Source organism: Podarcis cretensis, assembly GCF_951804945.1.
Source record: "Podarcis cretensis genome assembly, chromosome: 10".
NCBI lineage: Eukaryota > Metazoa > Chordata > Lepidosauria > Squamata > Lacertidae > Podarcis > Podarcis cretensis.
Genome location: NC_137179.1, coordinates 19,838,383 through 19,852,773, shown reverse-complemented (window position 1 = coordinate 19,852,773; position 14,391 = coordinate 19,838,383). Strand labels below are relative to the sequence as shown.

At 44.7% G+C, this 14,391-nt stretch overlaps 1 protein-coding gene and 1 long non-coding RNA gene across 10 annotated transcripts in view; one reads left to right on the top strand and one right to left on the bottom strand.

Annotated features, from left to right (window-relative positions):
* The window catches only part of IQSEC3 (IQ motif and Sec7 domain ArfGEF 3), a 150,485-nt gene that overhangs the window by 107,212 nt on the left and 28,882 nt on the right, over positions 1-14,391 (top strand). For all 8 annotated transcript variants that reach the window (XM_079992246.1, XM_079992241.1, XM_079992247.1 and 5 more), the window contains 2 exons: positions 3,632-4,719; positions 11,876-12,037. In XM_079992246.1, the coding sequence (XP_079848372.1) occupies positions 3,632-4,719; positions 11,876-12,037 (1,250 nt within the window). The remainder of the gene's footprint in view (positions 1-3,631; positions 4,720-11,875; positions 12,038-14,391) is intronic.
* Positions 6,952-14,108, bottom strand: LOC307225304. Of its 2 annotated transcripts, none has more exons than XR_013842848.1 (4): positions 13,950-14,108; positions 11,923-11,996; positions 9,564-9,784; positions 6,952-7,669 (listed from the first exon to the last, which is right to left on the bottom strand). It is a non-coding gene; the product is annotated as an uncharacterized lncRNA (long non-coding RNA). The 2 variants fall into 2 exon arrangements; XR_013842849.1 differs by lacking the exon at positions 13,950-14,108 and adding an exon at positions 13,580-13,942 and having other exon boundaries at positions 11,932-11,996.

Here is a 14,391-nt window from a genome sequence, read left to right as displayed (position 1 = left end):
CACACAGTCACTGTACCATGTTAAGACAGCCTATTTTTGCAGGGTAGTATAAGGGAGACCAATTTTCCTTTTATTTCAGGCTAGCAATTAAATCTCAAAATTTCAAATGAGAGAGGTTGAGTGGTTCCCATCTATTCACCCCTACACAGAAACTCCTAGAGAAGCTGTTGATTCATCAGAAACCTCAAGTGGTCAACCACATAGCTGATGGTTCCTACTTTTGTGGCCACCATGACATTTTCAGCTTTATTAATAGCAAGGTATACTTTATTCAGCTTTGTAACAACTAGGCCATATGTTCAGGTTTCCAAGCTACACATTACTTAAAAGTGTGCTTATAAGTAGGCTTTCATCCTTAGCAAAAGCTGCTATAGGGGTTCAGATCCACATCAGCACTGTAGTACGTGGTGAAAGTCTAACCCTTTCTCCCATATTATTTACTCAGCAAAATTGCACCCTGGTGCTGCTGTTAGGCTCCAACAGTGCTATTTGCAGCAAATAGGACCACAGGAGAGACACTTCACTGCACAAGTATTATTTTATACATATTTTTTTAAAAAAATGTATATGCTTTATTTAAATGTGCTTATTTCCTCATAGGAATCTCAGGGCTTAGTGTGAGCCAAGGCTTAAATATGGGGTGCTGTTTTCTTCTTTTTATTCAAATAATCTAGATTTTCAAGAGAGTCTACAAAAGAGAACCATAAAACAAATGTAAAACAGATCAGAAACATCAGAAACAAAAGCAATTATCATACAAAAAAACAATAGCAAAAAACAAAAATACAGAAAATACAAAATAAAAATACAAGAATACAAAATAAAAATACAAAAAGGCATAAGATCAGTTAATATCCTGGGCAATTCCCCCCCCCCCTTTTTTAAATGTCTAAAGCATGGCTCTCCAGGCAACCCGGAGATATTTGATATCTCCGAGTCTCTCAGTTTCTGCGTAACAAGCCTAAGATACAATCTAATTTATGGATATTGTCTGCTGCGCTTATACCATGTGTCTGTTATAGTGGACGATGATTGGTCACGATTTTGGCCTTAAATGTAAATAATTCAATGCTAGTACACTTAACCATTTCCCCCAATTCAAATGCTGAATCTGCCATGTGGAGCCTCCAGCACATGTTGCCGCATTGTGACTCAGCAAGTTGCACTTTGATCAGGACATGAGAGAGTGCAACCCAGACATGTGCTGAAGGGTTCATATGACCTGTGCAGCATTCCAGCATCATTGTAAACATGTCAACATGTCAACCAGGCCATCTGAATTCATCCTAAATCATTTGCTTCTACTGTCCATCTCATATGCTGGATAAAATGGGGTCGCAATAATGTTTTATTCATTAGAGTAGTGCCCAGTGGGCAGAAAGAGTTTAGTCCTCCTAATCACTCTTAGAACTTGGGAAATGGGAAAAGAGATGCTTTAATTATTCAAAGAAAGACCTTCAGCCCAAACTGATTCTGACTTATTGACAAAATCCATCCCTTAAGACATCCAAAAATAATTTGGGGGAAGTGGCGCAACTCTACGCCACTCAGAATTCTGGCCCGAATTCTGACTGCCTTCACGTGCAGCTAATTGTGCTCAACTGTGTTCCCATATGGCCATGTGCATCAGCAGAAGAATCCAGCCAGTTCAGTGGGCCCTAGATAAGCACTGCGATGTACAGACATGCACATCAATATGTGCACATATACTTGTATCAGCTGCACCTGTGGAAGCTTGCTTTCACATACACGTCCTTTACTGCCCCTGTTTCTAGTAACTGCTGATAGACAAGGCAGGGGAAGATGGAAGAAAATGTGCACTTCTGCAAAACCTCAGGGTTCTTCCAAGCCTGTTGATACCTCTCTCCTGCAAGGGTAGTGCCATTTTGGCTACATATGCAACAGCATTCATAACCTGAGCATTGGAAGTAGAGGGAATTGTGTACATACTTGTGCAGGAGAGAAATAACTGGGGTGGACGTTTCTTGAGAGTCATGCAGTGTGATGCTCAACCTTATTCAGATGTTCTAAGTAATGGCATCATTAGTAAGGTCAGAGAGCGGCTGGTGTTCCTGTGGCAGCATGATCAGTTGGGTTCCCATATGGTAGTCTGCTTATCAATGCAAAGGTGATTTCCATCACTTGGCCCTCCCTCTCCAATTCATTCATTTTATTAATTGAAATCTTACAAATCCCCGTTTCCTCCAGAACTCTGAAGAAGAACAAAGTACTTTATCAGGCAAAAGAAGAACGAAGCCAACCACGGTCTCAGTAAATCTCTACGGGGATAATTAGTGTCCATCCTTTCGACTTTCTTCACCACTTCCATCCATCACCTGCATTAGCACCACCGCTGCCATTGTCACCTGATGATCATTCATGGGGACCAAAGCTGGGATGATGTATATGGTGTGGACTGAAAGCACACTCCGGTGGTCCTCTTGTTAAGCTTTTATCAGTGAGGTAGCAAGAAGGACACTATTGGTACAAAAATTCTTCAGACAAACCGGGCAGAGCTTTCAGGCTCAGAATGTGCCAGAGCACAATGCCCAGTTTGGCCATGGTTTCCTTGACTAATTCAGCGGGGGGTTTTTCTGGGCATTCATCAATAACTAGCCCATCCAGGGTGTTTGTATATTCTCATCCTCTTGATATTTATCCCTGGTGATATTTCTAACCTCTTAAACCAGATCTTGAGTTCTTTTTGGGGTGCCATTGCAGGACACACATCACCACTATCTTTTTCTTCCTTGCTTATGGTTCTTACATTGCTGATTATTATAAGCAAAAGAGCAAAATATTTAGAAGTGGAGGGAGGTTTTTGGTCCGTAGATGGCCCTAACTTGCTGAGGAACATAAGAGTTATTTTTAATGATGATGATGTCCCACCTTCCACCCAGAACCAGGACTCAAGGCAGCTCACAAAAATTAAAACAAATGTAAATAAAACACAGAGAGTTAAAAATATAGAAATGATAATAGGTAAAAGGTAATTAAACTATATACAATTAAAATGGGCCAAGATTGCTCTATGGACCAGATGTTTCTAACTCCTGGCATATATGCTTGGGTCATTTGTTCTAAGAAATACATATAATAAATATTTTTAAGCAGCACAGCTGGAATCCCAGAGTATGCAAATACAGAAGGCTAGATTGGATGATACTCTGTCTAGCACATGAGGGGGGGGGGGAGGGAGTGTGCCCTGCCCACAAGGGACTTCAGTCCCATTTCTACTGGCCCCATATGTACAGCTGGGGATGGTATGCAACAACATTTGGGCATTCTGCTCCTGCTGAGACAGCAGAGTTGAAGCCACTGTCTCAGATGTGTGGGAGGAGCTACGGACCCTGGCCCCCCTTGACATAATGGCTTAGATTGGGGGAGATGCATCATCTCATCCACCCCCTACGTAGAACTGGATATGGGCCCGGCAAGAAAAGGAAACCATTCCTTTGTGAGCCAAGTAAATCGTTTCCAGAGCCCCTCAGTGCACGCAGCAGGGAAAGGAGACTCACAAATGCAGTATTGAATTCTCGAGAGCATATTTAGAGAGCAATCAATTTGTAAATTTAAGTAGTGGAAACTGGTTCAGAAATCAATTTTTAAAAATGCTGCTTTTCTGTTTCAGATCGAAATGCTAGAGCACAAATATGGAGGCCACCTGGTCTCTCGGAGGGCAGCCTGCACCATCCAGACTGCCTTCCGCCAGTACCAGCTCAGCAAAAACTTTGAGAAGATACGGAACTCGCTCCTGGAGAGTCGCATGCCCCGGCGGATTTCACTGAGGAAAGTCCGAGTCCAGAACTCTGAAAGTTTTTCTGCTGAGAAGGCCCTTGTGGAAGGCTATAACTTTGTTGGCATCCCCTTGGTGAGGTCTCCGTCTTTGCCAGCTACCATAAGCGGGGCCCTGACTGAGCTGGAAGACTCTTTCACCGAGCAAGTCCAGTCTTTGGCCAAGTCTATAGATGACGCCCTCAGCACATGGAGCCTGAAGACGATGTGTTCCCTTCAAGATGGCAGCTCCTACCAGATAAGGGAGACATTCAGCGCGATGCAGCCAAACCAAGACTTGGAAGCCGAACTGAAGGATCAAGAGAAGGAGGAAGGGCTGCTGCCAGATACGTTGCCAAAGAGCAGCAGCACCCTCATGATGGCCTTCCGGGACGTCACCGTCCAGATTGACAACAAGAACTTCTCCGTCTCCTCATCTACCTCGGTGTCTATGGCAAACTGCCTTGCCAACAACACCCAGGCGGGGGTTTCTCAAGCTGCCAAAATAGAAGAAATCCCAGAGGAAGCTGGGAAAGAGAACCAAGAGCCTCAAGCTGTCTCCGAGGGGCAGCCTGACTCTGGAATCCTTCAGAATAGTCATACGGCAACTGAGGGGAACGTCAACACCAACGGCTTGGCGGGAGGGGAAGCAGACCAAGAACAAATGATGGTGCAGAAGCTGGAGTTTGGCTCCAGCCACGAGGCTGGGCAGAACAAGGGCTCGGAGGCAGAAAATGTGGACAATTCTGAGCAGCTGAGCAGCAGCAGCACCTCCACCTCAGCCAAGTCTGCCTCAGAGTTGTCTTCAAAGGAAGCCCTGCAGGCCATGATTTTGAGTCTCCCGCGGTATCACTGTGAAAACCCGGCCAGCTGCAAATCTCCCACTCTTTCCACGGACACCATGAGGAAACGGCTCTACCGCATTGGGCTAAACCTCTTTAACATGTAAGTGGATAATAATAATAAATCTTTTAATCTCCCGTGGCTTTCCTCAATTTGTGACAACAAAGGCTGTTGGGGAAAAGTGGGTTTGTCTCCTTCAAGTCACATTGCTTTCATGTTTAAGGGTTTGGCCACCTAAGAAACTCAGGGCCTGTTTTATTGTGGGTCAGGCAGTTGCACTGAAGCTGTGCCACAGAGGGGGAAAGAAAGGACTCACAAGTGCTTAGTGTCCACAGCACTTGAGAGTTCTCTGGCTGCTATCTAAACAGGGCTGTGTGAGAATGAGACATAAACATCCCAGTTATCATCTGTGGATTTTAAAAAAGAATTTAAAAATTACCTCAGTTTTCATGCCCTCTCCACAAAGATTTGCCACTTTTGACGTGAGCATTTTGGCTGCCATTTTTCTTTTGGCGGGCTTGGTATAATTATCCACCAGGCAGCAGCAAGTTAATATCTTTCTCTCCCCTATCCCTCTCTCCTGCTTTCACTCAGCTAAGGCCACTGTGCTGTGAAAAATAGCTGTAGGTATTGGGGGTGGGGGGAGGGAACCAGGCACAGCAGCCGGGAAACTGGAGTCAGGGGAGGTCAAAAACATTACATGTTGGACTCGGTTTTCGAAGAGGCACTTTGGGCCTCTTCTATTGGCTCTCAGCATGATTCTCTGAACCTCAGTAATCCTTGGGGGAATATTGTAATTTGCCCTTCTATAGCTTCGTCATGCACTTTAACAGTTGGTTATTATTCCATTTGTTGGATGGTAATAGCAGATGGCGTATCTCCGGGACTGCTCATTTTATTAACTCAAACATTAATATGAATGTAGAACTTGAAATACATGCATTTTTTTGCAATTTTTTTCATTTTTATCCCACCCTTCTCCCAGAGAGCTCAAGGCAGCATATACAGGGTTTTATCCCATTTTAGCCTCACAACACTTAGGGTTAGAAAACATGACTCACCCTGGGCTAACCCATGTGCTTCATGGCTGAGTGGAGAATTGGATCCAGGACTGATGTTCTATGAATTGCACCCATATTGGCTCTCATTTTAAAAAAACAACTAAGCACATTCTACCAAACTTTGGGCGGCTTCATATGAATAATACCCTTTGCCCTGCAGCTGCTGTAAATCAAATTGCAGAAGGGCTGCCTTAGTGTTGTCAGCATACTCTCAGAATCATTTGCTATGTGAAGAATAGCTCTTTCGAGTGAAACAGTTTTTACTTGCCTTTACTCCACAAAGAACTCATAACCCACCTACTTTCAGCAGCCAGAAACACCATAACCAGACACTGGAGAGACCTGTCAGGAGTAAGCATGGACCAATGGTACCAAATAGTATGGGAAACAGCCCTACTAGAAAAATTAACTAACAAACTGAAACTGACACGGGGACAAACAGAAGAAGACACCTTCACCCCGGTATGGCTCCCCTTTATCACATACACAGCCCAACAGGACAATGACAATAATCCACCAACAGCATACAAATCAATATGGCTAACTTGATCCAAAAAACCCACCCACCTCACTCACACACGAAAACAAAGATCACCACAGCCAATCACAAACAAACAATCACATCCTAGGCCAACCCCAACCTCTCTCACCACCAAAGGAACACAAGTGAACAACACAAGCACGCTGACACCAAACTACATACATTAAGCATAATAGAAACACCGCTACCCCACCCCACCCCCATCCATCTCCCCTCCTTCCACCCTCCTTTCTTCTTCTTTTTTTTCTTTTCTTTTTTCTTCTCCCCCTAATGCCTCAACAAATGAAATGGATTTGTAAAAATGTTACACGGGAAAAAAAAAATACGAGGCATTACACTTACACTGTAAAACAAGAAAACCCTTAATAAAATATATTTAAAAAAAAGAAAGAAACGAACTGAGAAGCAAGTGTCAAATGGATTTCTTAGGGGGAGATTCAGGGAGCCACCCCCAAGGCTTTGTCTCTGGTATCTACCCATTTGACACCTGAAGGCAGGATGTCTGCAGGAGGACCTCAATGGTTGCTTCAGTTAATGGGTCATATATTGGCTGGCAGCCAAGGCCAGCCAAAATTTGCAAAGCTCTGAATGCAATCTGATCAAAGTTTAAGGCTCCTAAGCTTCTTTTTTCAAGAACAAAAGATAATGGTCTCATGGTTAGCAGTTTGACTGAAAAAAGTGCTTATCTTTGGCTGGGTTGTGCCCATTGTAAGTATTTGTACACACTAACCATGATAATAATGGGTTGTTTATTATAATGGCTTTGGTTTTTTTGATTGTGTCCAAAAAGGCCAATTTGATATCTTAGGTTACACCACCCACCTTTAGATTCACTCGTAGCTGGAATTATGCTGACAGCAGATTTCAGAGAAACATTTTGCTAGTTTTGCCCTTCAGATTTTTCTATCCTCTATGTAGGTCGGTTTTCTGCCCAAGTCTTTTAGTGTACCTAAGACAGCTCTCTGAACCTCCACTCGTAATTCTAAATTTATGGGAGAGAATTGCTGGAGTATTTCATTTGAATTGAAATCATTACATGGGGAGCAGCTCTGAGATGCACAGCAGAAAGAAAATGTGTTGTTTTTGGCTTTGCTGTTTACCTGAGTGACCGCAGGGAACCTTCCTTTGCAATCAAAAGGGACATTCCGACTACTTTATTTGTTCTGTGTTTTGGCTTGCTGTGAAGACTGTTAGAAGAAAGGCTGTATTGCCACTTGAGTTGATGACATTTCTGGAAGGTAATTGGCATGGACACAGTTGCATTAGGTATGTCACAAACATTTCACCGAAAGCAAAATTCAAAGCAAAGGTGGGGCTTTATCCAACCCATACAGCAACCTCTCAGCAGTGGCAGTGGCATGGCTTCTTCTCTTTGCGGCTATGATGTCAGCAACCTCACCATCATTTTGCATCCCACACAATACTCCAGAATTTGCATTGTTCCTGGGCACTGTGTGGGGGCAAGGGAGAGGGAGACCATTCTGCAGTGTGCTCCTCTCTTTTTTCAGAGGGGAACCAAAACACATACTCAGAAATTTTATTAGAAAAAAACCTTTTCTGAGAAATCACAGCTTAGCTCTAAGAACTCCATACTGCACATCTGTCTGGCCCAAGCTGTGGGTGTCAAGAGCGCCACCTAAGCTGCACTGCTAATTTGCTTTAGCATTCAGTCAGCTGGTCAGGCACTACAGTGCTCTGGCCTCATAGCTGTCTACTCCACTTGAACAGTTCTTCTCTAGCATAAGGATTGCCTAGTTCTGTCTCTTTTCCTGATCTGACCTCTGCCTGCTTTTAAGCAGCCTCTGGTTTTGCCGCCACTGGAACCCAACCCCTGGCTGCTTTGGGCCACACACCCCCATCTGGTCCACTTGGAATGCCAGCTCCCTGGGCAGTGGAACCTGCAACCAGACCCTGCTGTTTCCTGTTTTCTTCAAGTGAGGCTGAGTTAAGGCAGGGGAAGGGAGGTGGAGGAGAGGAGAAGAACAGGCGTGAGCATAGGCTCAGTTGACTTCTGTAGACTTACCATGTCCAGCCCAAGCCTGTGGTAAGTCTGGGGCCAAGCAGATAGATGCTGTTATTCTCCCCCATGAATGAATAAGGAGGGAGATGGCAGAATCCTAAAAGTGGTTCCCAAGAACAGAAGTTAGAAAGACCAGAGAAGCAGCTAGCCCTGGGTAGAAAGCTAGTCTGTGTGGCTACAGACACGCCCTAGGAGTGGAGATGTTGCTGACCTATATAGCCTACCCAACTATCTACCTATCTCCTGTACAGTAGTACCTCAGGTTAAGTACTTAATTCGTTCCGGAGGTCCGTTCTTAACCTGAAACTGTCCTTAACCTGAAGCACCACTTTAGCTAATGGGGCCTCCCGCTGCCGCTGCGTGATTTCTGTTCTCATCCTGAGGTAAAGTTCTTAACCTGAGGTACTATTTCTGGGTTAGCGGAGTCTTTAACCTGAAGCGTATGTAACCCGAGGTACCACTGTACTATGGTTTCAGCTCAGTGGCAGACCATCAACTATGTGTTCAGAAGGCCTTAGGTTCAATTGCTGGCATCTGTAGGCAGGACTATAAGAAACACTGCAGAGCTGTTGCCAGTCCATGCAGGTAATACTGAACTACTTGACTCAGTAAAGGCAACTTGCTATGTTCCTACTGGATATGCAATCTGTTCTAGCCTTATTCTTGCTGCACCTATGGACATACTTAGAATCATAGACTTGTACAGTAGGAAGGGACCCCGAGTGTCATTTAATCCAATCCCCTGAAATGCAGGAATCCTGCCCACAGACATTCCTGGTTGGGCTCGAAACACTAGCCTGGTTAGCAGCCAGATGCACTGATCCATTGGGGGCTTGGTGCAAGATTATTATATTTGCTCATTGCCTAGCACCCATGTTACCAGAATGAAGCCAGCCAGAATACTGCATCCCTTCCGCCTCAAACTGAAGAACAACATAAACAAAAAATTGGCCCTCTTTAAAATCCAAATGGCCTACACTCAAGCAAATAACAGTTGAGGGCTGGTGCTATTCCACACCTTCTCTCCATATGCACACGTACCTCATTTTGGACCACATTCTCAATCTGCTTTTTGCCCTGCTTTCCCCCAATGGAATTAATTACCTCTTGTGCAACACCCTCAATGATGATAAAAAAATAATGACTTCTGGTTGCCAAATGGCTTTGATGCTGTTCCATTTCACCATTTGGCTGTGTATATGAGCCTTCAGTTACAGAAAATGCTCCCCGCAGAACAACAACTGTTATTGCTACCACTAATAAATGCCGGGATGCTTGGTTACATAAACCTTCTTGACAGGATTTAATAACACCAGTGGCTTACCTACAGCGTTATATAACCGCTGCCCAATACAAAATTGGGTCTATGTGGCCCAAGAGGTCTTCTGCATGGCCTTGTTCTCCATGTCTTCAATCATGCAACTCCCCCGTGAGCAATTATTGAGTAATATTCTGAATTGTGACAGCCTCCCGCAAATTGATTGAATGCATTTGTGACTCTGCACTTCAAGCGGCAACACATTCCAGAGCGAGTGGGTGGAATTCCTGGAATGGAGAAAGCCTCATTATGCAGTGTTGCTATAATAGCGGTGTTTGTGTAGGCGGCCATTTCCGTAGGTGGAAGGGAAAGCCAGGAGAGCTGTAGGAATCCCGCAGCACCCAGCCAAACTTGCTTAGCTCCTCAGGAAAACAGGGGGAAATATTGCCAGCCAAACCCATAAACAACACAGGCTGTGGTGTAAATCACATTGTGTAGAGCACTGAAAGTGTTTCAGGGCAATGTTACTGTGTGGTAACCTACATAGCACTTATTCCATGCGGCTATTTTACACCTGCATGCTAAGCAAATGGTGTAAGGAGCAAATTCAGCTTTAAATAACAATGAACTCAATGCTCAGAGGGCCTCCATGTGCGATGTCCTGACACACAACATGCATGCGTGACATCAGGTGCAACGTCGCATCAGCCTCCTCAATCCTCTGGAAAAGGTGGTGCCTCTGCGCTGGAGTCTCACTGAAAGAGTTGATCCCTTTTAGAGAGTCCCAACACTTCAAACAGAATCAGTCAGATGAGAGATTAAATTTACATACTGTCCAACTTTTTCAGACTCAGGATGTGCATCTTCTGGGACACATTTCCGAGCTAGGTACGTGACCCGCGCCTCACTCTCACACTGACAAATGAGGGTGAGTTTTTTTGTGACGAGAGCACACCACAGCATCCCAAAATGCCCACTTTGGGTGCTGTGAGAGATCTCAGCCCCCCAAAAGTGATTTTTCAGAGCTACAGTGCAGCGAGAGAGATTGTGGCACCCAAAATGGCTGCCATTTTTTTTAAAATGACTGTAAGTTTGACACCTTTATATATCTGGGGTGGGCCCACGTATAAGGCCACATTTGCACCATATATTTAAAGCACCATGATGCTACTTTAAACATTCATGGCTTCTCCCAAATAATTCCAGGAGCTGTAGTGTGTTAAGAGTGCTGTTTCCCTCCCAGAACTACTGTTGCCAGAGTCCCCCCTGAAGAGGGATTGATTGTTAAACCACTCAGGGCATTGTAGCTCTGGGTAGGGAATAGGGGCCTCCTAGCAACTTTCAGACCCCCTAACAAACTACAGCTCCCAGAATTCTTTGGGGGAAGCCATGGCTATTTAAAATGGTGTCATAGAGCTTTAAATGTATGGTGCAAATGTGGCCTAACAGAAGAACAAACAATAAAAGTGGATTCTGTGAGCTCTTAACATGACATTGCAAGGCCGGAAAGACAAACACCCACCAGCTAGTACTCAGTGGCTTGAAGATCTCACTGCCCTTTCTATGTGGGAATCACTGATCTTGTTTAGATACTTATTTGGACATATGGACTATGTATCTTAATCTGTGCATTTAAACAAGGATTGATAGACTATTCATATTATTAGGGTCAGCTGGCAATATTTGTGTTTTTTTTATTTCCTTTCGTTAGATCTGCAAAGTAGAAAGTAAAATAAAAGTTGACACCACAGAAAGGATCTTATGTAACTGCCATTTGTGTATCTTACTGCATATGTATTCCACCTTTCTGCTAAGGAACTCTAAGGTGATTTGCAGCTTTTTTAAAAACAACAACACACAGCTTGCAATCTAAGTTATATAATAGCCCTATTCAGGCATTAAAGCCCTCATGCCATTTGAATTGTGTGAAGGTAGAGTGGGGATGCGCTAATTTTACCTTGGCTTCTTGTCCCTTCTCTGTTACCCATCCTCACCTCCCCCTTGCATGCATTTAGAAACTTGTGTGATCAGGATTCTGAGTTACACGGGGAGCCTATATAAGTGCTGTGGAATTGCTAGCTATGATGTCTGATGTTCTACCTCCATTGTATGATGCAGCAACGCTCCTGCATACCAGTTGCTCGGAATCACAAATGGGTAGTAGATTCCTGTTGCACTCAGTTCCTACTTGCAGGCTCCCTACAGGTTGGTCTCTGCAAGGAGACGATGCTGAACTAGATGAGCCTTTTTGTCTGACCCAGCAGGGCTCTTCCTGTGCTCTGATATCCCTTGTGATACAAGAAATGTGCTTGAGATTGCTGTGCTCTTAAGTACTGAAGGGAATAGCAAGTTGACTCTTGACTCCCTCTACTTCCCAGAAATCCAGACAAGGGGATCCAGTTCCTTATATCTCGGGGCTTCATACCAGACACACCGATTGGAGTGGCGCATTTCCTGTTGCAGCGCAAGGGGCTCAGCCGGCAGATGATCGGGGAGTTCCTGGGGAACAGCAAGAAACAGTTCAACCGGGATGTTCTAGAGTAAGTGGCCTTTCCAGACCCCATTCTTTTACTCACCCATCATCCACGACTCCTTCTACTGGCAGCTATTCCCCCTGTCCCCGCCCCCAATTGCTGCTCTCTTCCTGGTATTCTTTATTTGAAATAAATATGCATCTGCTTCTTGTTTGCATCTGGGGAGCATTGGGAATAATCCCACTGAAATCAGGCAGAGAAGCCCACAGCATTAAGGAAGGGAAAATCTGGCTGCCTGATTTGTTTGTATTCTGGTTTATAATACGTTAACAAATGGGAACAACTTGAGGAGGGGAGAAATGCTCAGGCTGGGAATCAAGGGACCTGGATTATCCTTATGCAAATATCTAATGACACTTACACTCCCAAATCAGTTAGAGACTTGGGGAAATTCCTGCCCCATTGCCCACCTTCTTTATGTTGACTCAGCACAAATAAATAGCATGACCCAAGCAAGGCCAGTGACATCATCCACAGTGATGGCAGGCAAGGCGTACAAAGAATTGAAGCAATGAGCCTAGGGCAGTTGCAGCTCAAAACACCAGATTGAGGCTACTTGGACATGCATCACTGGGGCTAAAATATCTAAAGATGTGAGATGTAAAGACAGCTTGGAGCCTGACTTCAAACATGAGCTGTCAGACATACCAGCATATCAAACGCTTGCTGAAGACCTTCAGCCTTGCCACTCTTTGCTAGCTCCATTGCTCTCTCCCTGCTGCAACCTGCTCCAACCCTGCAATCCTGTCCTCCATTGACTTAGCCTGGGGAAAGCCAAGGACATATCCCATAGCCAGAGGTAGTGCAGAAGACGAGAGGAACGGGCATGTGGAGGAGGCTGTGGTGGCAAGCAGGAAGCTTCAGCCAGTGTTTGATTGGCTGGTATGTCTGCCAGTTCAGGTTTGGAAGTGGGCTCAGAGCATTGTGAATTTTCCCCAAGCACCCTTGTTATCTTGCTCCCTTTACAGACCCCTCTGTGCACACTTTTCCTGTTCTGTTTCAAAGGCCTTGCTCTGTGCTGACATTACAGTGGGTGGCATTCAGCTAGGTTTTACTCAGCGTAAACCCATGGACATTAATGAACTTGACTAAGTTTTACTCATTGTAGACCCACTGAAAGTAATGGACCTCCATTACTTTCAGTGGGTCTACACTGAGTAAAACTTAATTGAATACAACCCAGTATGCAGGTCAGGCCTTCTCTGATACATCTAGGATGTATTTACAGTACCAACTTACCGTATTTTTCACTCTATAAGATGCACCAGACCACAAGACGCACCTAGTTTTTGGAGGAGGAAAACAAGAAAAAAATTATTCTGAATCTCAGAAGCCAGAACAGCAAGAGGAATCGCTGCACAGTGAAAGCAGCAATCCCTCTTGCTGTTCTGGCTTCTGGGATAGCTGCACAGCCTGCATTCACTCCATAAGACGCACACACATTTCCCCTTACTTTTTAGGAGGGGAAAAGTGAGTCTTATAGTGCAAAAAATACGGTAAATTCTTCTCCTCTGGGAACTATTTTTCCCATTTATGTATAGTATGTACATTTATATCCCACCTTTCTTCCATCATGGGACCCCCAAGGCAGCATACATGCGTTTCCCAGGCACAGGCATCCTAATTTAAAGGTCCACTTCTTCCTGTCAGACAGCCACCAGGCTTAATTCTTTGCAACCAGTGAAATGAATATTGATCTCCCTTTGTTTTTGTTTTTTAATATGCTGAATGCATATCGATCTGGATATAATTAAGGGCTCATGCTCCCTCCAATGTTCTTGTGACAAGCACCACAATTAAAAGTAACTAGGGCAGAAGCAATAGGGAGAGGAATAGCTGTGTATCTGAGGAAGCAAGGGAAAGGTCACTTCAGTCACAGGCTAGAGGACCCAGAGCCACTGGCAGGTCGAACCCCTACCAGCAGAGGTTATTGGTTACCGGCCTCAGCCGTCATCCAGAGAACAAGCATCTGCAGTAAATCTTAATTCTCCCCTCAAAGCTGGAATGGCAGTTAAACTGTCAGTTGTCCTGTGACTGCAGAAGTGAGAGGAAGGACACTTTGGTCTAGCCACTAGCTAGAGGAGCAAAAGTCACTGAATGCCAGTCATTGGGAATGACAAGTGGGCAGAGCGCTGTTGCACTCAGGGCCTAGTACTTGCAGGCTTCCCATAGGCATCTGGTTTGCCACAGTGAGAAGAGGGTGATAGACCAGATGGGCACTCAGTTTGGTCAAGCAGGGCTCTTACGTTCTGATGATTGCTCCTGTTCCATCCCAGCAAGAACACCAGGAAGGAGAATATCACTTTTATGCCAGTGGGCTGTAAATGCCACTTAACAACCCTATTTGTCCTGGCAGTGTC